Below are 22,782 nucleotides of genomic sequence, written 5' to 3'. Positions count from 1 at the left end.
GGGGGGGTCAGGAGGGGAGTGACACCAAGTGTGGGGCAGGGACTGGTGGGGGGCACCTCCAGGGGCTGCGGCTGGCCGCCAGACCTGAACAGACGAACTCCGATCCCCAGATCCGACCCCCAGATGTGGCCTCGAAGTCCCAAGAACACATCGGCACGGGCTTCCCGGTCAAGGCCACGTGGGCCGTCAGAGCCTCCTGGCCGAGCCCTGCGAGGTCAGGGCCTGGGCTGCTGACCCCTCGCCCGGGCGCCCTGCACCCCACGGGGGGGGCACTCAGCGGCTGCCACCGTCTTCCTCTGCACACGCTCCAGGCAGGGGTCCCTGGTGTCACCCACTCTAGGATGTGCTCATTCAAAACTGATTTTAATTAGAGGGAGAAAGAGATCTTCATCTGCTGGTTCACTCCCCAAATGGCCGGGGCGGGAGCCGGGCACCCCCTCGGGGCTCCCACGTGGGTGGCACTGACGTGGGACACACGTGGCCTCGGGGTAGCCCCAAAGCCCGCTGGGAGTTCACAGTCCGCTGCCTCTGGGAGTGGAGGGACCTCAGCGTCGCGGTCCCGCGTGGGAGAAAAGCTGTGCACGCGGCCGGGAGCGCATCGTGGGTTTCAGCGAATGCGGACCCAGCAGCGCCAACGGCAAGCGGGGGGGGGGGGGGGTCGGCGCTCTGGGCAGCACAGGGGCAGCTGCGGGGCAGTGCGGACTGCAAGGAGCGCGCTCAGCGCGGGGCGGGCGGCTCCCCCGGAGCACACGGCCGCGGAGCCCTGGCGGGGTCTGGGGGCGCGGGCGCGCGCGGGCGCGGCGCGCAGGGGCACGCGCGGCGGAAGGCGCGTCGGAACTGCGAGCCCAGGAAGGCGTAGAGCAGCGGGTTGAGCGCCGAGTTGCTGTAGGACAGGCCGTGCGCGCACGTCTTGAGCGCGTAGGCGGCGTAGCTGCGCGGGTGCCAGGCGCCGGCGGGGCCCAGCGCCTGCAGCACCAGGAACAGCTGGATGGGGCCCCAGCAGGCCGCGAAGAGCAGGACCACGGCCGCCACCAGCCTGGAGACCCTGGCCCGCACGGCCCCGGCGCGCGCCGCCAGCAGGTGCCCCTGCGGGCGCGGGAGCGGGCGTCAGAAGAAGCGCGGGGCCGCCGGCCCTCCCCGCACCCGCGAAGCCGCGCACCTGCAAGCCGCCGTCGGCGGGCGCTGGGCGCAGGGCGGCCCGGCCCAGGTGGCGCAGCATGGCCCCGTAGCAGGCGCAGGTGGCCAGCAGCGGCAGCAGGTACAGCGCCAGGAGGTTGAAGAGCGCGAAGGCGCGCTCCAGCGCGCGGCTGGGGAAGGCTTCGCTGCAGTAGGTGTGCGGCCCAGGCGAGAGGCGGTGCAGGGCGAGCACCGGCGCTGACACGGCCGCCGAGCCTGCGCCGGGGCCCGCGTGAGCTCCGCGCCCGCCCGGGGCTTCGCGGAGCCGGGTCCGGCCCATGGCCCGGACCTCTGGCCCGGTCTGAGGCTCCGCGCCCATTGTCCCGAACGCCCGGCTCGCCGCCTCCCCCCCCCCCCCCGCCACGTGCAGCCGCGCCCACCACTCACCCAGCCAGATCCCCAGGCTGACGCCAAGCGCCAGGCGCGGCGTGCGGCGGTGCAGGGCGCGCAGCGGGAACACCGTCACGTACCAGCGGTCCACGCTCATGGCTGTCAGCGTGGCGCACGTGGCCTGCACCGAGACCTGGAAAAGCCGGGAGCCCCCCTGCCGTCCCCCCTGCCGGGACCCCACCTGTCGCTCCACGCAGGCAGGCGGAGGGGTGTCCGGCGGCTACGGAGGCAAGGGGCCAGAGGAGCGCGGGAGGGAGCGAGGGGAGGGAGCCTCTGGGGGTTGCCTGGTACCCCGGGCCCGACCCTGGGAGAGGCGGGGCACCCTGGGCAGCTGCAGACCCCCAGTCGCCTGAGACCCCCTCTCCTGCGCTGAGGCCAGGCTCTGCCCCGCCCCCACATTGCGGCCCCGCCCACGCGCCCGGTCCTGCCCCATCAGGCTCTTCCCAGTGCTCCCCGGCCCAACCCACGCACAGATATTTCCCCCAGCGCACCCAGGCCCCGCCCACAGTGGGCCACTCCCAGCCCCGCCCACACCAGGCTCCTCCCAGAGCACCCAGCGCCCCACCCACACCAGGCTCCTTCCAGCGCTCCTCCCACAACAGGCTCCTCCCGGCCCCGCCCCTCCCCACAAGCTCTTCCCAGAGCGCCAGGCCCCGCCTACAGCGAGCACCCCGCCCACACCAGGCTCCACCTAGCACGCCCCAACCCCACACATCAGGCTCTTCCCAGCCTCGTTCCTCCCCAAGGCTCCTCCCAGACCATCCAAGCTCCGCCCACAAGGCTCCGCCCAATCAGGCCCCGCCCACCAGGCTCGGCCCCGCCCGCGCACCTGCTGGATGTAGTTGACGAACTTGCACATGAAGGCGCCCAGCACCCAGGCGGGCAGCGGGTAGAGCAGGGCGGTGAAGGGCACGCAGCACAGCAGGAAGGTCACGTCGGTGGCCGCCAGGTTGGCTGCGGGGGCGGCGGACGCTCGAGGCCCCGCCCCGTCACCCCCGCCCTGGCCCAGGGGCCGGGCTCGCGCCCCCCGCCCCCCCGCACGGACCTGCAGGAGCCCCGCACGCAGGTCCAAAAGGGCTCGGCGCTCCTGGCGCCTTGGGCGGGATCGCCGCCGCTCCGCGAGGGGCAGCGCCCGGCCCGGCCACGCACGCGCCTTGACCCTTGCGCAGAGACAGCCCCAGGCCCCCGGGGAGGGGCGCGAGGAGACGCCCCCCTCCCCGGGGGCGCAGGACGCGGCACCACCGCCCAGCGCCCTCACCGATGTAGAAGTTGGTCACGGTCCGCATCCGCTTCTGGCGGCAGACCACGTAGATGACCAGCGAGTTCCCGGCCAGGCCCAGCAGCATGAGTGCCCCGAACAGGAGCGGCACCAGCCAGGCGTCCACCGGCCACGCAGCCGGCGCTGCGCCCTGCGAGGCGTTGGCGCCGCAGCCAGGACAGCCCGATGCGTTGGCCGGCGCCCACCAGGACGCGGGGGAACTCGACGCCGCCTCGGCGCCCATGGCCTCGCCGTCCGCCTGCTCCTGTGGGCTGCAGGCCGTCGGTCCCGGAGCACCGCAGAGCCGCACTTTTATGTCCCGCCACCCCCTCCCTCTCCCTGGCCTCCTGCTGCCTCTGCGGCCGCTGGCCAATCCCTGCCCACGCCCCCCGCACCTGCACCACAGCCTTCCTCTCTTCTCACCGCCCGCCCGGGGTGCAGGCGCAGGTGGGGACCAGCGGGAGGCCCTGCGGGGGGCCGGGGATTGCCAAGGGCAACCAGGAGAGGGGGCCGTGGGGCGCCACTCCGCAGGACCCTGGGAGTGGGGACGTCAGGGCAGGCGAGGGTGTCCTGTGCCTGGTGGATGCTGCCCGGCCGTGAGTGACCCTGCAGGTGGGGACAGCAGCGCTGCAGCCAGGAGCTCCACGCGGGCTCCCACGTGGGCAGCAGGGGGCCCAGCGCCTGGGCCCCCACCTGCTGCGGCTGCCTCCCAGGGTGTACACGGGCAGGAGGCTGGGCCAGGGAGCAGAGCCGGACTCGGACCCAGGCCAGGCTGTGTCTGCGGCTGCTGTGCACGTCCACCTCCTTCCATCCCTAAAGGTCATTCCTGACCAGGAGGGAGGGGCTGGAAGAGGGGTGACGACCTCCCAGGGACAGGCCCTGGGGTGACCAGGCCTTGGACAAGGGCCAGGCACCGGCTCCTGCTGTCCATCTGCCCCAGCCCAGCCCCCAAGGTGTCACGGCTGGGTCCCAACCCCTCTGTCCCCTGTGTGAGCCGAGCTGTGCGGTCCTCGCCCAGGGGTTCCCGCCACGCCACGTGGGACCTAGCAGGATGGGGGCTGAAGGGCTGGGACGCCAGGTTCCACGGCGGGTCCGCCGCTGGCCGCCCCTGCCCACGGGCCCTCCGTGGGTCACCGCTGCTCCGCATGCGCCTGGTCGGTGGCTGAAAGAAGAAGCGGGGGCTGCCCTGTGCGGTTTTGGGGGTGAGCGACCCAGGGCAGGCGTCCCACTCCCCGCCGCGGGGCCGCCCCGCGCCGGCCCGCAGGCCCCGCCCCGGCCCGCCTCTGGCGGCCGTCACTTCCTGCCGGGCCGGGGAAGGCCCTGCCGGGCGGCGGCGACAACAGCGGCGACGGCGACCGAGCCATGGTCGCCCCCGGGAACCCGGACGGCGGCCCGGAGGCGGCGACGGCGGCGGGGGGCGCCGCGAGCGGACGGCGGACGCTGTGAGCGCGCGAGGGCGGACCCCTCCCCTCCCCGGGTACCCCAGGCCCCGCTCCGCCCCTGCTGCGTGCGAGCCCTTGGCCCCCAGACCTGGCGGGGGGGGGGCGGCTTCACTTGCACCTGGGCACTCACCTGGCCCCCGTGCCTCCCCCCTGTCCCGCACACCCGTGTTTCCGGCGCGGGGGCACCTGTCCCCGCCTGGACCTCCCACCGGGCCCCTGCGCGAGCGTGCGGCTGCGGGTCTGGGGGCTCCACCGGTGGCCGCCGCGCACCTGGGCAGCCAGCGCCTTGCACCTGCAGGCGAGCCAGGCCTCTGCTGGGCGCGAGGGCCCCCCACCGCGACCGCTTCCGGAGTGCACTGGGCTCTTCGGTTTTCTCTGGGTTAGCACCGAGGTGGGGGCGGGGACCTAAGCACCCGCGGACGCGAACCTCGGCCGTGGGCGCTCGCCCGGGGCTGTGAGGGCGCGCACCGCGGGGTGAGCCCTTGGCCGGTTATTCTGCCCTCCGGGCCTGGGTTTCCTGTGATGGCCACATCGCCCCGAGTGGCCGCCGGTCCTTTAATTGGGAGTTTCCCTAACGGCCTTGGAGGCCCAGCCGTCTGTTCCTGGTTGTGGTCATGACGGCACCGGGCCGGGCTGCACCTTCCAGGGGGCCGCTGACCACCCAGATGGGCCCCTGGGGCCGCCTGCGGTGGGCAGCAGCGGGGCTGGACTCCAGCCCTGCTGGCCACTGCGGGGCCTCCTCGGGGCACTCACCTGCCAGCTGCCCGGCCCTCCCCCCCCCCCCCCCCGGCCCAGGGGCGGGGACTGCTGGGCACCCCCGCGGCCCTGCCCTGGGCTGAGTCACGTCCACCCTGGCTTCCTGCTCGGGGACTTGGGAGGAGCCGGGCAGTGGCAGAGGTGTGTTTCCGCCCTGGGGAAGTGGGTTCCCATCTTGAGACCCTCAGGGCGTAGGAGTGGGGGCACCCGAGAGGCCTCTTCTCCCACTGCCCAGCCTGGCCGGTGAGAGAGAGAGAGAGAGAGAGAGAGAGAGAGAGAGAGAGGTCTTCCATCCGCTGGTTCACTCCCCAGATGTCACAATGCCCAGGGCTGGGCCAGGCTGAAGCCAGGAGCCAGGAGCTCCATCCGGGCCTCCCACGTGGGTGCCGGGGCCCAACCACTTGGGCCATTGTCCACTGCTCTCCCAGGAGCACTAGCAGGGAGCTGGGTGGAAGTGGAGCAGCCGGGACTCGAACCGGTGCCCGTGTGGGACGCCGGCACCAGGTGGTGGCTTTTCCCACTGTGTCACAACTTGGCCCAGCAATTGGGCAGGGAGGGGTGGGCAGTTGGGGGCACAGGCGTGCAGAGGCCCCGGGTGGCACCAGTGGAGACACCTGGTTCCCGCCTCGGTGGGAAGGAAGTGGGAAACGCTGACCTGCCGCTGCTGGGCCCAGTGGAACGGTGAAGGTCAGAGCCTGGAAGTGACTTTGGGGTTCCCTGGGCAGAGCGGAACAGAGAGTGGTGAATCCCAGGCTCGCGGCTTCAAGGCACGGGGGACAGGGTGAGCAGAGGAGAAACGGGGTTCAGTGAGCCCCCGCCCGGAAGCTGTTTTGTGTTTTTGCCACATCATCTGTTTGGTTTTTCTGCACCAGGACGCACGTGGCGTTGCCGTCCCGCAGGGTGGCTGACGCGCCCTGGTCCGGCACACAGCGTTGCTGGTTCAGCCAGGCGCTGGGCCCTTCCCGGGGTGCTGGGCGGGAGCACCCCTGCCTGGGCCGCGGCGTGGGTCCCTCTCCTGAGCCAGCAGGGGTGTTTCTTGGCTCCGCCCACTCCCACCAGGCGGCCCTGGAGCAGGGCAGGAGACGTGGGGGCTTTGGGGGAAGCCGGGGGCCACGTTCACGTCGACTCTGCCCCTGGCGTGTGGGGTGCAGGGCAGAGCCTGTTCCTAGGCTCCTGGGCTTCCTCCTCTGGGGTGTGGGGGTTCCGGGGCTCCCCGACAGCCCCTGGGATGTGGCCACTGTTATCAGCCCGGAGCAGCTGCCGGGGCGGAGCCTGGGGAGGCCGTGGTGAATCTGAGGTCTGGGCTGGGGTGCCCTGGGTGGCAGCTCCTGGTGGAGTCTCAGCGCCCATCCCAGCTCCTGGGGCGACGGCGCAGACGGCGGCACACAAGCCCGTCACGGGGTAAAGGCTCAGTCCAGGGACTTTGAGCAGAAGCTGTGTGGCCCGGGGTTGGAGGTGAGCTCCCCGTCAGCAGAGGAAACCAAGCAGGCGGCGAGCCGGTGGGGCTCCCAGGGACTGCTGGGAGACTCTCTCTGGAGAGGGGGCGGAGGTCGCGGCAGGCCAGTGAGGACTGGGCCTCCGGCTCCCTCGGCTGTGAGGGTTCCAGGCTGCCCCGTGCCCCTGCCTGGGTGGCCGCTGTTGGTCCTTGTGTGTGGCACGCTTACCTGCCCGGCAGATTCTCCGTAGATTTTTGCCTAAACAGCATCCCAGGCCACCTCCCGAGGGCCCCGGGGGGCTGCAGCCTGCGTGGGTTTTGTCTGTTGGACTTAGAGCGAGAGACAGGTCCCATCCACCGGTGTGCTCCCCACACGGCCACGACGGCCAGCGCCGGGCCGGGGGCTCCATCCAGGGCTCTGGTGTGGGTGGCAGGTGCACAGCCCTTGAACCACCACTGCTGCCCCCGGGGTGCGCATCAAGAGGCAGGACTCGAACCCGGCACCCGGATATGGCTACGGCCTGTTTGCTTTGTGCTGGGGGTGGGGGGCACCCGTGGGTCTCGAGGGGCCAGGATTTCGTGCCTGTTCCTCGCGTGTGTCTGGGCTGGGATGTGGGCACCTGCCGTGGGGGGTGTGTTGGGAAAGGGGGCTCAGCAGAGACTTGGACAGAGCCAGGGGGCCCATGCCAGCCCTGGGGGCGCCCGAGGAACCCCGCACCAGGTGGGAGCAGCCCTGGTCCCCCAGACCCCACCGTGGGCTGCGGAGGTGTGGGCCTCTGAGCCTGGTGGGATCATCCCCCGCGTGTCGTGGTCTCTGTCCCAGGCTGATGAGAGTCCAGCCGCGGCCCCCTCCCCGGCCCGCTCCCGGGTGCCTGCTGGGCCCTGGGCACCACCTGCCCGCCCACCGTGGGCCCCAGCGGGAGGCTTGGCCGGCCAGCTGAGCCTCCCTCCTTAATGCCTTCTGCCTGGAGGGGGCCGGATTAGCTCGGAGGGGGTCTCTGCAGCCTCTCCCGTCCTGGCTCCTGGGGGGGGGGGGCGCTTGGCCATCCCCTTGAGCTTGTGGGGGTGGGGCTGTCCTGGGTTGCCACTGCTGGTTGGAACCAGATTTCCTGCTTCCCCAGAGCAGGCTGCTGCCGGGCCGGCTGCGGCGCCCTCTGGTCTGCAGCTGAAATGGGAAAGCTCGGGGCGGGCACAGGGGCCGGTCTCCCTCCCCCGGGCCTCAGTCTACCAGCCTGTCACCAGGGTTGCGCCAGAGCCCCGGGGTGGGACGGGCACAGCGCGGGAGGTTTTAAGGGTCCAGGGCTCCACTCGCGGGAGGAGTGAGCCTTGTTGCCGGGGCTCTGCGGGGCCCCTGGCCCGTCTTGGTCCTGAAGCCCACCCCCTCCCCGCCTGCAGACCCCTGCCCGGCTGCCTGCCCACGCTGGCCAGCGCCCAGGTGAAGAGGCTGTCTGCCTCCAGGCGGAAACAGCACTTCATCAACCAGGCCGTGCGGAACTCGGACCTCGTGCCCAAGGCCAAGGGGCGCAAGAGCCTCCAACGGCTGGAGAACAGTGAGTGGGGGTGGGGAGACCCCGGGGGGCTGGGGAGACCCGGGGGATGGGGAGACGGGGGGGGGGATGGGGAGACCCCGGGGCCTGGGGAGACCCCGGGGGGATGGGGAGACCCCGGGGGGGATGGGGAGACCCCGGGGCCTGGGGAGACCCCGGGGGGATGGGGAGACCCGGGGGGCCGGGGAGACCCCAGGGGGGGGATGGGGAGACCCCGGGGGATGGGGAGATGGGGGGGTGGAGGAGACCCCGGGGGGATGGGGAGACCCCAGGAGGCCGGGGGAGACCCCGGAGGGATGGGGAGACCCCAGGGGATGGGGGAGATCCCGGGGGGGCTGGGGAGACCCCAGGGGATGGGGGAGATCCCGGGGGGGCTGGGGAGACCCCGGGGGGCTGGGGAGACGGGGGGGGGATGGGGAGACCCCGGGGGCCGGGGGAGACCCCGGGGGATGGGGAGACCCCAGGGGGCCGGGGAAGACCCCAGGGGATGGGGAGACCCCGGGGGGATGAGGAGACCCCGGGGGATGGGGAGACCCCGGGGGGATGGGGAGACTCTGGGGGGCTGGGGGAGACCCCGGGGGATGGGGGAGACCCGGGGGGATGGGGAGACGGGGTGGGGTATGGGGAGACCCTGGGAGGCTGGGGGAGACCCCGGGGGCTGGGGAGACCCCGGGGGGATGGGGGGATGGGGAGACCCCGGGGGGATGGGGGAGACCCCGGGAGGCCGGGGGAGACCCCGGGGGGATGGGGAGACTCGGGGGGATGGGGAGACCCCGGGAGGCTGGGGGAGACCCCGGGGGCTGGGGAGACCCCGGGGGGATGGGGGGATGGGGGAGACCCCGGGAGGCCGGGGGAGACCCCGGGGGGATGGGGAGACCCCGGGAGGCTGGGGGAGACCCCGGGAGGATGGGGAGACCCCGGGGTCTGCAGTATGGGCTCCGGGTTCTGGGGTGGGGGCTTCATGGGATGCGTAGGGGGAGGAGGGGGAGTTTGCGCGGGGACAGGTGGCTAACAGGGTGCAGGGGGAAGAGGGGTCCTGGGGGCCCCGCGTCCCAGCCCCGGCCGGCCGGCGGCCCTTTCCTCCTAGCCCAGTACCTGCTGACCCTGCTGGAGGCCGACGGCGGCCCGCCGGGGCTGGAGGACGGCGACTTGACGCGGGCCGCGGCTCCGGGCATCTTCGCTGAAGCCTGCAACAACGCCAGCTACGTGGAGGTGAGGCGGGCTCCCTGCTCCCGGGCGTGGGGAGCGCGCTGGCCAGGGACGCCGTGCCTGGGAGCCGTGGACACAGCCCGGCAGCGTCCCCGGGCTCTGCAGGGAGGCCCCCAGGCCAGTGTAGACGCCCTGCAGCCGCGCCTCTAATCGCGGCCCGCCCTGCAGGTGTGGAACGACTTCATGAACCGCTCCGGCGAGGAGCAGGAGCGGGTGCTGCGCTACCTGGACGGCGACGGCCAGAGCAAGGCGCGGAGGAGGGGGCCGGGTCGCGGGGAGGACCGGCGGAGAGGTGCGCCGGGTTCCTGTGGGCGCGGCCTGGGCGTGGGCGCGGCCTGGGCGTGGGCGGGGCCTGTTTGTGTGTGGGCGGGGCCTGTTTGTGTGTGGGCGGGGCCTGTTTGTGCGTGGGCGGGGCCTGTTTGTGTGTGGGTGCGGCGTGGGCGGGGCCTGTTTGTGCGTGGGTGCGGCCTGGGCGTGGGCGGGGCCTGTTTGTGCGTGGGCGGGGCCTGTTGGGTGCGGCGTGGGCGGGGCCTGTTTGTGCGTGGGCGGGCCAGGCTGGCGTGGGGGGCTGCGTCATGGCCGCCGCGCCCTGGCGTGTTGCAGAGGACCCGGCCTACACTGCCCGCGAGTGCTTCCAGCGCATCAGCCGGCGCCTGCGTGCGGTGCTCAAGCGGAGGCGCATCCCGATGGTGAGTGCGCGGCCTCTCCTGCACCTGCGCGGTGCTGGTGCCCGGGCGGCCGGGGGCGGCCCCCCCCGGGAGGGGAGGGTCAGCGTGAGCCGGGCCAGGGCTGACCCCCGTGCCGTCTGCAGGAGACGCTGGAGGCCTGGGAGGAGCGGCTGCTGCGGTTCTTCTCAGTGTCGCCGCAGGCGGTGTACACGGCCATGCTGGACGACAGGTGAGGGGGGGGCGCTGGGGCTGCCCTGCGCGCCTGGCCTCGGCCCTCACGCGGCCTCCTCCACAGCTTCGAGAGGCTGCTGCTGCACGCCGTCTGCCAGTACATGGACCTCATCTCGGCCAGTAAGTGGCCCCCCCGACCGGCCGGGGGCGGGCAGGGCACGCAGGACCTCGGAGCTCCCGGGGAGCCTGGCGCTGCGCGGTGCCGCTGCGGACACAAGCGCCCCGCGCGCCGGCGCTGCGGGAGATGGAGCCGGGCCTTAGCGGCCCCCGGGGGGGGTGTGTGTGTGTGGCGGCTCCCAGATGCGCAGGCGCCCCCTCCCGAGGGCCTGGGTCCTTATCTCACGCAGGGGGCTGGCCCCAGGTGCCCGGCTGGTCCTGCTGCCCACACCTGCCTCTCGCCCGCGGTTGCCGTGGAGACGGTTTCCACGGCAACCCCGGGCCGGCTCCTCCCCTGTCTGCGGGAGCCCCGCCTGCCTTTGTTCCCCGAGTTTGGGGGGCTTCTCTGCGGGCTCCGAGCTGTGGCCTGGGCGGGGGAGGGGGGGACTCTGGCACTGAGCTGGGGCGGGTGGGGGGGCTGGGCTGCTGCGGCGGGGGTCCCTCCTGGTTCATAGGCGAAGGCGGCCGGACACTCGTGGCCAGGCTCCGGGCTGCAGCGGCCCGTGCAGCGGCCACCCGCGAGCCCCTCTGCTCCTCCACAGGTGCCGACCTGGAGGGCAGGCGGCAGATGAGAGTGAGCAACCGGCACCTGGACTTCCTGCCCCCGGGGCTGCTCCTGTCTGCCTACCTGGAGCAGCACAGCTGATGGCGGCCCTCCGAGACCGCCTCGCCCTGTTTTTAGATTCTGTCCTGGACGCCTGCCCCTCCTGCCCTGCCCCGCCCCGCCCCGCCGCTCCTGCCCTGGGACTTGTATTTGGGCGAGGAGGCCGGGCCTGGGCACCTCCACTTCTTTCAGTTTTCTCTGGCCCTGTCGGAAGCCCTACCAGGGGAGGGAGGCTGAGTTTTATCCCTTTAATGCATTTGTCGTGATGTGCTGTAGGGTTTTAAATTTCCCTGTGGGTGGGGAAAGCCGCACCCCTGCCCCAGCCCTGGCTTGGCCGTCCCTGCCTCTCACTTGGCTGGGGGTGGGGCGCATCCCCAGGACCTGGCCCCTTGCCCCATGAGCAGTTTGTCGTGCGTGTGTGCGCACACGCGTGTCCATGCGTGTGCCCCGTGACCCAGGACAGAGGCTTTGTCCTGCGGGCCGGTTTTATGCATTTTGTCCTCCGTGTGTGTGTGTGTGTGTGTGTGTGTGTGTGTCCCCACCGCGGGCCCCCCTGCTCTCCACCCCGCTGCCCCCTCACTGAGGTCCAGGACTTCCGGCCAGAAGCCGCTGCCCTCGGTGTCCCCCGCCCCCTGCCTGGCCCCGCCCCCTGCGTGGAGCTGGCCTGCACCCCTGTCCCCCGCGTGTGGCTTGTGCTTTGGGGAATGGGAAGGGTTTAATAAATTTCTGGTGCTCTGGCCTTGGGCTGTGCAGATGCTTCTTTGGGGGGGGGCTGGGACCCCCCCCCCCCGGCCCAGCCCCTCTCAGCTGCCCGGGTTCCCGTGGACGGGGCATCAGCGGCTGGAGTGACTGCAGGTGGCCACAGACACCCCCGGCGGCCTCACTGCAGGGCTGGCTTTGGCTCCTTCCTCGTCTGAAAGTTGTATATTTATTATCATTTTACATGAAAGGCACAGTTACACGGGGCGGGGCGGGGGGATCTTCATCTAAGAACAGTGACGGCCAGGGCTGGCCCAGGCTGAAGCCAGGAGCCGGGAGCGCCACCCAGGTCTCCCCCGTGCGTGCAGGGGCCCTGGCACCTCTCCGTCACTGCCGCCTTCCCGGGCCGTTAGCAGGGAGCTGGGCTGGAAGGGGAGCAGCCGGGGTGCCCGGGGTGGCCACTCAGACCTCCAGGGACCGTCCGTGAAGCCCCCTGCCCAGTTCTCAGCCACGGCAGAGGGCCTGCTGGACCCAGGCGTAGCCCAGCAGCTGAGCCCCAGGGTAAAGCTCCTGACCTCGCTCCCTGCTATGCACACCTGGGAGGCGGCAGTGCCCGCTCGAGTGCTGGGGGCCCTGCACCCACGTGGGGAACCCGGGGCTCCTGCTTGGCCCAGCCCCGGAGTGAACCAGCCGATGGGAGATCTGTCCCCCTCTCCCCCTCTCCCCCTCCCCACGGCCCCTGCCTATCAAATAGGTAAGGGAAACAAAGTCACAGCGCTGCTGCGGGCAGAGCTGCGGCGACCGTGGCCCCGCCGGGCCCACCTGTGAGCCGTGGCGCTGCACCGCGGGAGCTCCGTGTCCCGGGGTGCGTCTGCTATGCTGTGGGTTCAGTGCCCTTTGGTCGCGGGCCGCCTTCTCACCTGCTCCGGTGTGTGCCAGAGGGCAGGAGCAGGGCGTGGGCTGCAGAGCGGACGGCGTAGACCCCCGGGACCCCGCGCTCACCGCCCAGTCACGCACACCCTGCGTGGGCATTCACGCGCGACGGCTGCGGCTCCACGCGGACCGGGCCGGCTCCTCCTGCACGCTGTTCGTGGAAAGGGGTAGCAAAATATGGAACGCTTCACGAATTTGCGTGTCATCCTTGCGCAGGGGCCATGCTAATCTTCTCTGTATCGTTCCAATTTTAGTATATGTGCTGCCGAAGCGAGCACGAACGACCGCTATCCTGGACAAGTATTTAAGGTGCCGAGAAATCTTGTCTTTACGATAAGGGTGAATTTTCTTGCGACAACTTTGTGGGGCACTCGTGCTCTTTACTGTGTTAGGACAGTATATGTTCTAATGAGGTGTAGTTTTTAATCGACGTTAGGGAAATATTTCTGTTTTATATGAGACACACGAACGGAGGCTGCCGGGAACCTAATAGGACTATGCAAATAAGCCCGGAAGCTGGGCGGAGCCGGAGCCGCCGCCGTCCCATGAGCCTGCGGGAAGCGGCGGCGCGGCTTGGGCGACTCGTTGGTCCGGGAAGATGGCGGCGCCGGAGCCGCGGCGTTAGGGCGAGTGCGGGCCGCAGCCGTGCCCTCGGCTCCACGCTCGGGCCAGCCAGGTGAGCGCGGGGCTCGTGGGAGGGCCCGGCGGCGGCGGCGGCGGCCAGCCGGCCTCGGGACGACGTCCGCGACCCCGGGGACAGCGGCGCGGGGAAGGCAGGGGCGGGGCCTCCGGGGTCAGGGGGCGGGCCCGAGCGCAAAGGCTTCTGGGCGCGCGGCCCGGCGCGACGTGGGGGAGCCCGGGCGCTGCGCGGAAATTGAGGCGAAGTCCGCGGCCGAAGCGGGGCGGCGGGACCGGGGGCGGAGCCTGAGGCGAGCTGGGGGCGGGGCTGCCTGGCTCGGGGGCGGGGCTGCCTGGCTCGGGGGCGGGGCCCGCAGACGGGGGGGGGGTCCCTGGGGTTGGGCCTGAGACCCTGGGGCTGGATGTCGGGACGGTCGCGGCGTGGGCTCGCGGGGTGCCGGGGCGGAGCTGAGGGGTCGGGGTGGGCGTGGGCTCGCGGGGTGCCTGGGGCGGAGCTGAGGGGTCGGGGTGGGCGTGGGCTCGCGGGGTGCCCGGGGCGGAGCTGAGGGGTCGGGGTGGGCGTGGGCTCGCGGGGTGCCTGGGGCGGAGCTGGGGGGTCGGGGTGGGGTGGGCGTGGGCTCGCGGGGTGCCTGGGGCGGAGCTGGGGGGTCGGGGTGGGGTGGGCTCGCGGGGTGCCTGGGGCGGAGCTGGGGGGTTGGGGTGGGCGTGGGCTCGCGGGGTGCCTGGGGCGGAGCTGGGGGGTCGGGGTGGGGTGGGCGTGGGCTCGCGGGGTGCCTGGGGCGGAGCTGGGGGGTCGGGGTGGGGTGGGCTCGCGGGGTGCCGGGGCGTGGGCTCGCGGGGTGCCGGGGCGGAGCTGAGGGGTCGGGGTGGGGTGGGCTCGCGGGTGCCTGGGGCGGAGCTGGGGGGTCGGGGTGGGGTGGGCTCGCGGGTGCCTGGGGCGGAGCTGGGGGGTCGGGGTGGGGTGGGCTAGGGTGGGCGTGGGCTCCCGGGGTGCCTGGGGCGGAGGGGTGGGCCCACGTCGATGGAGCCCCTTCTCTTTGGAGCCGCCAGGGGCGCCGGCGCTCGCCGCTGTGGTCACTCTGGGCCCTCCGCAGGCCCGGGCCCAGCCTGGGGGACCGCGCGGCCCTGGGCGCCCCCTGCCGCCCCATCCTCGCTCCCCGGACCAAGCACATCTGCGGGGTCCTGTGGAGACCTGGGGGTGCTGGCCCGCGCCCCAGCCGCCCGGCCCCTCCTGGAGTCCCCGTGTGGACGCCAGCGTCGCGGAGGACGGGCGTGGCCTCGTGTGTTTAAGCCCCCCTATGCCCCCCCCCAGCACTGGGCCGTGTCAGTGACGAGCCCCCCGGGCCTGCGGCGGGATGGACCTGGCCTACGTCTGTGAGTGGGAGAAATGGCCCAAGACCACGCACTGCCCCTCGGTGCCCCTGGCCTGCGCCTGGTCCTGCCGCAACCTCATCGCCTTCACCACAGACGTGCGGAACGAGGACCAGGGTGCGCCCCCCACTGCCCTCTCTCCCCGCATGTCCCCCACCTGTCCCCGCCCCCCGTGTCCCCGTCCTGCTCCCACCTGGCCCCGCCCCCCATGACCCCACCTGGCCCCGCCCCCCGTGTCCCCGCCCGGCCCCCACCTGTCCCCGCCCCCCGTGTCCCCGCCCGGCCCCCACCTGTCCCCGCCCCCGTGTCCCCGCCCGGCCCCCACCTGGCCCCGCCCCCCGTGTCCCCGTCCTGCCCCACCTGGCCCCGCCCCCCGTGTCCCCGTCCTGCCCCACCTGGCCCCGCCCCCCGTGTCCCCCATCCTGCCCCACCTGGCCCCGCCCCCCGTGTCCCCCATCCTGCCCCACCTGGCCCCGCCCCCCGTGTCCCCGCCCGGCTCCGCCCCTCACCTCCTCTGGAACTTGGGGCGTCCAGAGCCCCGGCCTCCCCGACGCTGGGGTCCGGCTCCACGTGGGGCTGGGGTCTTGCTGGCCCAGGCCCCGTCCCGGCCCCTGCTCTGCGTCAGTGGCCGTGCCGTCTGCCCTGCTGCCGGGTGACGCGTGCTCGGGGACCGCGGGCGCTGCTGCCCGGGCGTCGGCCCCTCTCACTCCATCTTCCCATCGCCCGGTCACTGGCCGCTCTGCCCGCCAGGGGGCAGCCTGTCCCTCACCATCGCCCTGGGGGTCCTCCACGGAGCCGCCTGGGGGTCACGGGACCCCTCGGGACTGTGTCCTTGTGCCCCCAGACCTGACCCGCACCATCCACATCCTGGACACGGAGCACCCGTGGGACGTGCACTCCATCAGCTCCGGCCACACCGAGGCCATCACCTGCCTGGAGTGGGACCAGTCAGGTGAGGGCGGGGGCGGGGCCTGGCTGCCCGAGGGGCGGAGTTACGGAGGGAGGGGGAGAGGGAGGGAGGGAGGGGGAGAGGGAGACAGGGAGGGGGGGGGTGGAGAGCGAGGGGGGGTGGTCTCCCGTCCCTGATCCACTCTGGCCAGGGCCAGACCAGTCCAGTCCAGAGCCGGGAGCCAGGCGCTTCCCCGGGGCCCCCACAGGGTGGCGCCCTCCCCAGCCTCTGTCCCAGAGCCCCCGCCGGGCCTCTGCTGCCCGCGCCAGAGCCCAGAGCCGGCGCTGCGGCGGGCGCCGGTCCCGCCTGGCCGGGTCCCCGGGCCTCTGCCCTGGCCCCCACGTCCCGCGACGTTGTCCCCGCAGGCTCCCGGCTCCTGTCGGCCGACGCCGACGGGCAGGTCAAGTGCTGGAGCATGGCTGAGCACCTGGCCAACAGCTGGGAGAGCCTGGTGGGCAGCTCGGTGGAGGGGGACCCGATCGTGGCCCTGTCCTGGCTGCACAACGGCGTGAAGCTGGCCCTGCACGTGGAGAAGGTGGGTGCTGCCCGCGCCCGCCCCAGCACCCAGGCCGCCGTCCCCAGGACCCGGCCCTCACGCTGAGCCACTGGTATCCCAGAATTCCCTGCCACTCAGGGGCTGTGCTGCGCCTGCCACGGGTGGACGGCCACGTGGTGTGAGCCGGCGCCCACGGCCACGGGTGGAGTCCAGCACAGGCTGCAGGCGGCTCAGCGACTGGGGTCGGGTGCAGCCGGGGGTCTGGGGGAGGGGCCTGGGGGAGGGGCCGGGGCAGCCGGGGGTCTGGGGGAGGGGCCGGGGCTCCCGCGTCTCTCCGGGCGTGGGCGTGATGTTAATCTGAAGGCCTGATGTGGCACTGGAGCGGCAGCAGCCCCCCACGATGTGGCTGGGCCTGAGAGGCACACGCGTGTCCCCCCTCAGCCCTGTCCGGTGCACGCGTGTCCCCCCTCAGCCCTGTCCGGCACACGCGTGTCCCCCCTCAGCCCTGTCCGTGGGCTTCCGCGGTAGGCGTGTCCCGGGCTCCCGCACAGGCAAGGCGGGGTCAGCGAGGGCGGGGCTCCGGTGGTCTGGGTGCGCGGGCAGGGGCGGGGCTCCGGTGGTCCGGGTGCTCGGGCAGGGGCAGGGCTCCGGTGGTCCGCGGGCGGGGCTCCGGTGGGGCGGGGGCGGGGCTCCGGTGGTCCGGGTGTGCGGGCAGGGGCGGGGCTCCGGTGGTCCGCGGGCAGGGCTCCGGTGGGGCGGGGGCGGGGCTCCGGTGGTCCCGGTGCGGCGCGCACGGCAGCCCGGCCCCTCCGCCTCTCCCGCAGTCGGGCGCCTCCAGCTTCGGCGAGAAGTTCTCCCGCGTCAAGTTCTCGCCGTCGCTCACGCTGTTCGGCGGCAAGCCCATGGAGGGCTGGATCGCCGTGACGGTCAGCGGCCTGGTCACCGTGTCCCTGCTCAAGCCCAGCGGGCAGGTGCTCACGTCCACCGAGAGCCTGTGCCGCCTGCGCGGCCGCGTGGCCCTGGCCGACATCGCCTTCACGGGCGGCGGCAACATCGTGGTGGCGGCGGCCGACGGCAGCAGCGCGTCCCCCGTGCAGTTCTACAAGGTGTGCGTGGGCGTGGTCAGCGAGAAGTGCCGCATCGACACGGAGATCCTGCCCTCGCTCTTCATGCGCTGCACCACGGCGCTCAGCCGCAAGGACAGCTTCCCGGCCATCACCCACCTCAAGTTCCTGGCCCGCGACATGTCCGAGCAGGTGCGCCGCCCGGGCTCCGGCGCCCGCGGCGATGGGCGTCGGGAGGCCCCGCCCCCGCCCACGCGCTCGCCCAGGGCCCCGCCCCCAGCTTGCTCTGCGCCCCCCCCCCCCGCGCGCGCCCAGGGCCCCGCCCCCGCCCACGCGAGCTCGCCCAGGGCCCCGCCCCCAGCGCGCTCTGCGCCCCCCCCGCCCGCGCGCTCGCCCAGGGCCCCGCCCCCAGCGCGCTCTGCCCCCCCCCGCGCGCTCGCCCAGGGCCCCGCCCCCAGCGCGCTCTGCCCCCCCCCCGCCCGCGAGCGCTCGCCCAGGGCCCCGCCCCCCGCGCGCGCGCTCGCCCAGGGCCCCGCCCACGCGCGCTCGCCCAGGGCCCCGCCCCCAGCGCGCTCTGCCCCCCCCCCCCGCAGGTGCTCCTGTGCGCGTCCAGCCAGACCAGCAGCCTGGTGGAGTGCTGGTCCCTGCGGAAGGAGGGGCTGCCCGTGAACAACGTCTTCCAGCAGATCTCCCCCGCCGGTGAGGGCGCTGGGGCGGCCGCTCATGCCAGCCCCGCGGGCAGGCTCGGGCGCCGGGCACTGGGCACCGCACCGGGTCGGGGGTCTGGGCGGGGGCAGGCGGCGGGCGGCAGCCTGGGCAACATCGGGCGCCGGGTCTGGGGTCTGGGCGCAGGTGGGCGGGGGGGGGAGCATCGGGCACCGGGTCTAGGTGGGCGGCGGGCAGCGGCCTGGGGGGCATCGGGCACCGGGTCTGGGGGGCATCGGGCACCGGGTCTGGGGTCTGGGAGGGGGCAGGTGGTGGCCTTCCCCCAACACACAGCCTGCTCCTGCTCCCCCCCACAACCTGCTTCCCCCCACACACAGCCTGCTCCCCCCCCCACACAGCCTGCTCTCCCCACACAGAGACCCCCCAAGGACACAGGTGTTTTTCCCGCAGTGGACACCCCAGCTGGCCTGGAGGCTGCCCCAGGGCCCTGGGCTCCCCGGCAGCCGCCCCCCAGTGCTGGGCGCACAGGCAGGGCGTGACGCTCGCGGGGCCTGCGCCCGCCGTTTCTTCAGCCCTCGTCCTCGCGCAGCTGTGGGCCCCTGGGAGGCCGGGACGCTGGCTCTGTCCAGCCCTGTCCCTGTGACCGCGGCCCCGCCCAGAGCCCCGTCCCCCTCCCCTCGACCAGGCTGGGTCCCCACGCTCCCGCAGCAGGGCCCTGGGGGCTTGAGTCAGGGAGCCTGGGGCCCCGTCAGACCCGAGATGTGGCCCCTGCTGTCCACCCTCCTCGCCGCGGCGTCCACCCCGGGCACCTGCCACAGTGCAGCCTGGCTCGGGCAGGCACGGGGTCAGAGCCTTGGTCAGGGGCCGGCCTCCGGGGCTCCGCCGTGTTGGACGCGTCCTGTCGGCCCGCGGGGGCAGCTGTCCCCTGGGGTGGGCGGGGCGGGGCTCAGCGGCCACCTCCTCCTCCTCCTCCAGTTGTGGACAAGCAGCCCATGATCCTCAAGTGGCGCATCCTGTCGGCCACCAACGACCTGGACCGGGTGTCGGCCGTGGCGCTGCCCAAGCTGCCCGTCTCGCTCACCAACACCGACCTCAAGGTGGCCAGCGACACGCAGTTCTACCCCGGCCTCGGTAGGCGTGACGGGGGGGGGGGGTCAGCGTGTCCTGGGGTGGGGGGGTCAGCGTGTCCTGGGGCTGGGCAGGGGTCAGTGTGTCCTGGGGGGGTCAGCGTGTCCTGGGGCTGGGCGGGGGGGGTCCATGCCCTGGGGCTGGGCGGGGGGGGTCAGCGTGTCCTGGGGCTGGGGGGGGTCAGCGTGTCCTGGGGCGGGGCAGGGGACGGTCAGCGTGTCCTGGGGCTGGGGGGTCAGCGTGTCCTGGGGCTGGGCGGGGCGGGATCAGCGTGTCCTGGGGCTGGGGGGTCAGCGTGTCCTGGGGCTGGGCAGGGGGGGGTCCATGCCCTGGGGCTGGGCGGGGGTGGTCAGCGTGTCCTGGGGCGGGGCAGGGGGGGTCCATGCACTGGGGCTGGGCAGGGGTCAGTGTGTCCTGGGGCTGGGGGGGGTCAGCGTGTCCTGGGGCGGGGCAGGGGTCCGAGCCGGGCTCTTGGCTTGTGTTGACGTTTGGATGCCGGCCCTGAGCTCCCCAGGTCTCCACACCAAGCCTCAGTTTGCACAGCTGCCCAGCCCAGGCCCTGCCCCCGCCTCACGGCCTGCGGCGAGGGGAGGGACAGCCCCCACCCCCTTCCACCCCAGGCCCTTTGTGTCTGGCTCCTGGAAGGCCGAGGCACCCCTGCCGGGAGCCCCAGGTCCTGGCGGCTCCGTCCCTGTGGGAACAGGGGCCGGAGGCCGCGGGCAGCCACGGCCACACCCTGACCTGCCCGCCCACCCGCCCAGGGCTGGCCCTGGCCTTCCAGGACGGCAGCGTCCACATCGTGCACCGGCTGTCCCTGCAGACCATGGCCGTCTTCTACAGCTCCGCGGCCCCGCGCTCCGTGGACGAGCCGGCCATCAAGCGCCCGCGCACCACGGGCCCCGCCGTCCACTTCAAGGCCATGCAGCTCTCCTGGACGTCCTTGGCCCTCGTGGGCATTGACAACCACGGGAAGGTGAGGGCCGACAGGGCCGGCGCTTGGCCCAGACCCCCCCCCCGCGGGGCCCCGCCCCCTCCTGACCGCCCCCCCCTCCTGACGCCCCCCCCCCACAGCTGAGCCTGCTGCGCGTCTCGCCCTCCATGGGCCACCCCCTGGACGTGAGCCTGGCCCTGCGGCACCTGCTCTTCCTGCTGGAGTACTGCATGGTGACCGGCTACGACTGGTGGGACGTCCTGCTGCACGTGCAGCCGGCCATGGTGCCCAGCCTGGTGGAGAGGCTGCACGAGGAGTCCACGCGCCAGAGCGCGGCCCTGCAGCAGGTGGGGCGGGGGGCGCGGGGAGACCGCGCCGGGACAGCCGGGCGTCGGCCCGTCCACGGCTGCGGTTCGAGGCCGTGGGTGACGCAGCCAGCGTCCGCTCGGTCCCTGCCACCGCGCTGGCACTGCGGGACGGGGGGGGGGGGCCCCAGCCAGCGTCCGCTCGGTCCCTGCCACCGCGCTGGCACTGCGGGACCGGGGGGGGGGGGCCCAGCCAGCGTCCGCTCGGTCCCTGCCACCGCGCTGGCACTGCGGGAACGGGGGGGGGGGCCCAGCCAGCGTCCGCTCGGTCCCTGCCACCGCGCTGGCACTGCGGGACGGGGGGGGGCCCAGCCAGCGTCCACTCGGTCCCTGCCACCGCGCTGGCACTGCGGGAACCGGGAGGGGGGGGCCCAGCCAGCGTCCACTCGGTCCCTGCCACCGCGCTGGCACTGCGGGAACGGGGGGGCCCCCAGCCGTGCGCTGCCGGGAGGGAGCTCACGCCGCCCGCCCCCAGGTGCTGTCCACCCGCATCCTGGCCATGAAGGCCTCGCTGTGCAAGCTGTCGCCCTGCACGGTGACCCGCGTGTGCGACTACCACACCAAGCTCTTCCTCATCGCCGTCAGCTCCACCCTCAAGTCCCTGCTGCGCCCCCACTTCCTCAACACGCCCGACAAGAGCCCCGGCGACCGGCTGGCCGAGGTCTGCGCCAAGATCACCGACGTCGGTGGGTCGCCGTGCCGGGCGCTCGCGCCGCAGGACACGCTGTGGGCCGCCGGGGGTGGGGGGTGCGCTCGCCGGGCTGGCCGGGTGGGTGGTCCGGCGTCCCCGGCGGAGGGCCGGAAGGGGCGGGGCCGGAGGGGCGGGGCGGCGCGGCTCCTCCCCCGCCCGCTGGCTCCGGCGCGAGGCCCGCCTGCCTTGCAGACATCGACAAGGTGATGATCAACCTGAAGACGGAGGAGTTCGTGCTGGACATGAACACGCTGCAGGCGCTCCAGCAGCTGCTGCAGTGGGTGGGCGACTTCGTGCTCCACCTGCTGGCCAGCCTGCCCAACCAGGTGCGCCCTGCGCGCACGCGCACACGCACGCCGGGCATGCCCCCCCGCCCCCCGCCCCCGGCCGCTGCAGGGTGCACCCGCTGTCCCCGCAGGGCTCCCCGCTGCGGCCGGGCCACAGCTTCCTGCGGGACGGCGCCTCGCTGGGCATGCTGCGGGAGCTCATGGTCGTGACCCGCATCTGGGGGCTGCTGAAGCCCAGCTGCCTGCCCGTCTACGCGGCCACCTCCGACACCCAGGACAGCATGGCCCTGCTCTTCCGGCTGCTCACCAAGCTCTGGATCTGCTGTGAGCCCCGCCCCCGCCCCCCCCCCCCGCGGGCAGCCGCTCGCCGGCCACCTCCGTCCCCCAGCGTCCGGTTTCTGGGGACCCGGCCTGGCCATTCCTGCGCCCCCACGGGGCTTTCCAAGTGGACGGGTGGAGCCGGGGCCGGAGCGGGAGAAGGGACTGCCCAGGGCCCCGGCCACCAGCCAGGCGGGCGAGGGCGAGCCGTGCCCGGGGCAGACCCGACTCGCATCCCTGCAGGCCGTGACGAGGGCCCGGCCAGCGAGCCGGACGAGGCCCTGGTGGACGAGTGCTGCCTGCTGCCCAGCCAGCTGCTCATCCCCGGGCTGGACTGGCTGCCGGTCAGCGACGGCCTGGTCAGCCGCCTGCAGCCCAAGCAGCCGCTGCGCCTGCAGTTCGGGAAGGCGCCCACCCTGCCCGGCAACGCCCCCACCCTGCAGCTGGACGGCCTGGTCAGGTGCGTGCGGGTGCCGGGAGCGCTCGGGGCAGCCGCGCTGCGTGTGGGAGCCCAGGTGCCCGTGTGTGTGTCCGGGTGCGGGAGTCCCGGGGGGAGGGAGGGGGTCTGGCCCTGTGTCCCGGGGACCCGCGCCGTCCACCTGCGGCTCCTGCCCTGCCTCACGCGCCCCCTTGGCCCCAGGGCCCCCGGCCAGCCCAAGATCGACCACCTGCGCAGGCTGCACCTGGGTGCCTACCCCACGGAGGAGTGCAAGGCCTGCACCAGGTGAGCCCTGCCCCTGCCCGCCCCCCCCCGGGGGGCTGCAGGGGAGGGGGCGGCCCCGCCCCCATGGCGCAGGGAGCAGGGCTGGGGGTGGGAGGGGTGGCGCTGGATGGTAGGGGGCGGGGCCGGCGTGGGGGCGGCGGGGTGGTCCCCGGAGGCCTCACCCCGCCCCGCCCGTCCGCAGGTGCGCCTGCCGTGAAGCAGTGGGAGGAGGGGTGGGGGTGGGAGGGGTGGTGCTGGACGGCAGGGGGCGGTGGGGGCGGGGCCGGCGTCGGGATGGTGTTGGGGGCGGGGCCGGCGTCGCGGTCCCGAGGCCTCACCCCGCCCGCCCGCCCGCAGGTGCGGCTGCGTCACCATGCTGCGGTCCCCCAACAAGGCCACGGCCGTGAAGCAGTGGGAGCAGCGCTGGATCAAGAACTGCCTGTGCGGGGGGCTGTGGCGGCGCCTGCCCCTCAGCTGCCCCTGACCCCGACGCGGGCGCCCCGCGGAACGTCCCGTGAGCGGACGGAGCCCCCGACAGGGCGGCCCGCCGGCCAGGGCCCTGCCCAAGATGGCCGTCCCGTGTGACTGCCCGGGTCGCCTGTGCCTGTGGGGGAGGGGGAAGGGCTGGCCCAATAAACCCCCCACAGCTGTGCCCGTGTCCCGCCCCTCA

The 22,782-nt window shown here is 73.7% G+C and overlaps 3 protein-coding genes and 1 non-coding gene across 4 annotated transcripts; 2 read left to right on the top strand and 2 right to left on the bottom strand.

Annotated features, from left to right (window-relative positions):
* Positions 1 to 344: 344 nt before the first annotated feature.
* On the bottom strand, positions 345 to 4,109 carry KISS1R (KISS1 receptor). Its single transcript, XM_051841868.2, has 5 exons — positions 2,825 to 4,109; positions 2,396 to 2,520; positions 1,564 to 1,699; positions 1,160 to 1,392; positions 345 to 1,086 (listed from the first exon to the last, which is right to left on the bottom strand). The coding sequence occupies exons 1-5, from the start codon at positions 3,066 to 3,068 to the stop codon at positions 718 to 720; spliced, it is 1,107 nt and encodes a 368-aa protein (XP_051697828.2). The 5' UTR covers positions 3,069 to 4,109; the 3' UTR covers positions 345 to 717.
* A 24-nt stretch (positions 4,110 to 4,133) lies between these two features.
* On the top strand, positions 4,134 to 11,611 carry R3HDM4 (R3H domain containing 4). The gene is made up of 8 exons (XM_051841871.2): positions 4,134 to 4,266; positions 7,853 to 8,007; positions 9,092 to 9,216; positions 9,382 to 9,505; positions 9,817 to 9,902; positions 10,025 to 10,110; positions 10,177 to 10,232; positions 10,811 to 11,611. The coding sequence occupies exons 1-8, from the start codon at positions 4,187 to 4,189 to the stop codon at positions 10,912 to 10,914; spliced, it is 816 nt and encodes a 271-aa protein (XP_051697831.2). The 5' UTR covers positions 4,134 to 4,186; the 3' UTR covers positions 10,915 to 11,611.
* Positions 11,612 to 12,675: 1,064 nt separating this feature from the next.
* On the bottom strand, positions 12,676 to 12,782 carry LOC127489913 (U6 spliceosomal RNA). The gene has a single exon (XR_007917762.1). It is a non-coding gene; the product is annotated as a U6 spliceosomal RNA (small nuclear RNA).
* Positions 12,783 to 13,023: 241 nt separating this feature from the next.
* On the top strand, positions 13,024 to 22,764 carry MED16 (mediator complex subunit 16). Its single transcript, XM_070058450.1, has 15 exons — positions 13,024 to 13,180; positions 14,456 to 14,631; positions 15,359 to 15,466; positions 15,829 to 15,998; positions 16,784 to 17,215; positions 17,617 to 17,722; positions 18,665 to 18,820; positions 19,579 to 19,790; positions 19,889 to 20,095; positions 20,589 to 20,799; positions 20,997 to 21,130; positions 21,223 to 21,415; positions 21,653 to 21,869; positions 22,050 to 22,133; positions 22,470 to 22,764. Exons 2-15 carry the CDS (start codon positions 14,499 to 14,501, stop codon positions 22,594 to 22,596), a joined length of 2,490 nt encoding a protein of 829 aa, XP_069914551.1. The 5' UTR covers positions 13,024 to 13,180; positions 14,456 to 14,498; the 3' UTR covers positions 22,597 to 22,764.
* The last annotated feature ends 18 nt before the right edge of the window (positions 22,765 to 22,782 follow it).

This window comes from Oryctolagus cuniculus, chromosome 16 (genome assembly GCF_964237555.1).
Source record: "Oryctolagus cuniculus chromosome 16, mOryCun1.1, whole genome shotgun sequence".
Classification (NCBI taxonomy): Eukaryota; Metazoa; Chordata; class Mammalia; order Lagomorpha; family Leporidae; genus Oryctolagus; species Oryctolagus cuniculus.
This window is presented reverse-complemented; position numbering and strand designations above follow the sequence as displayed.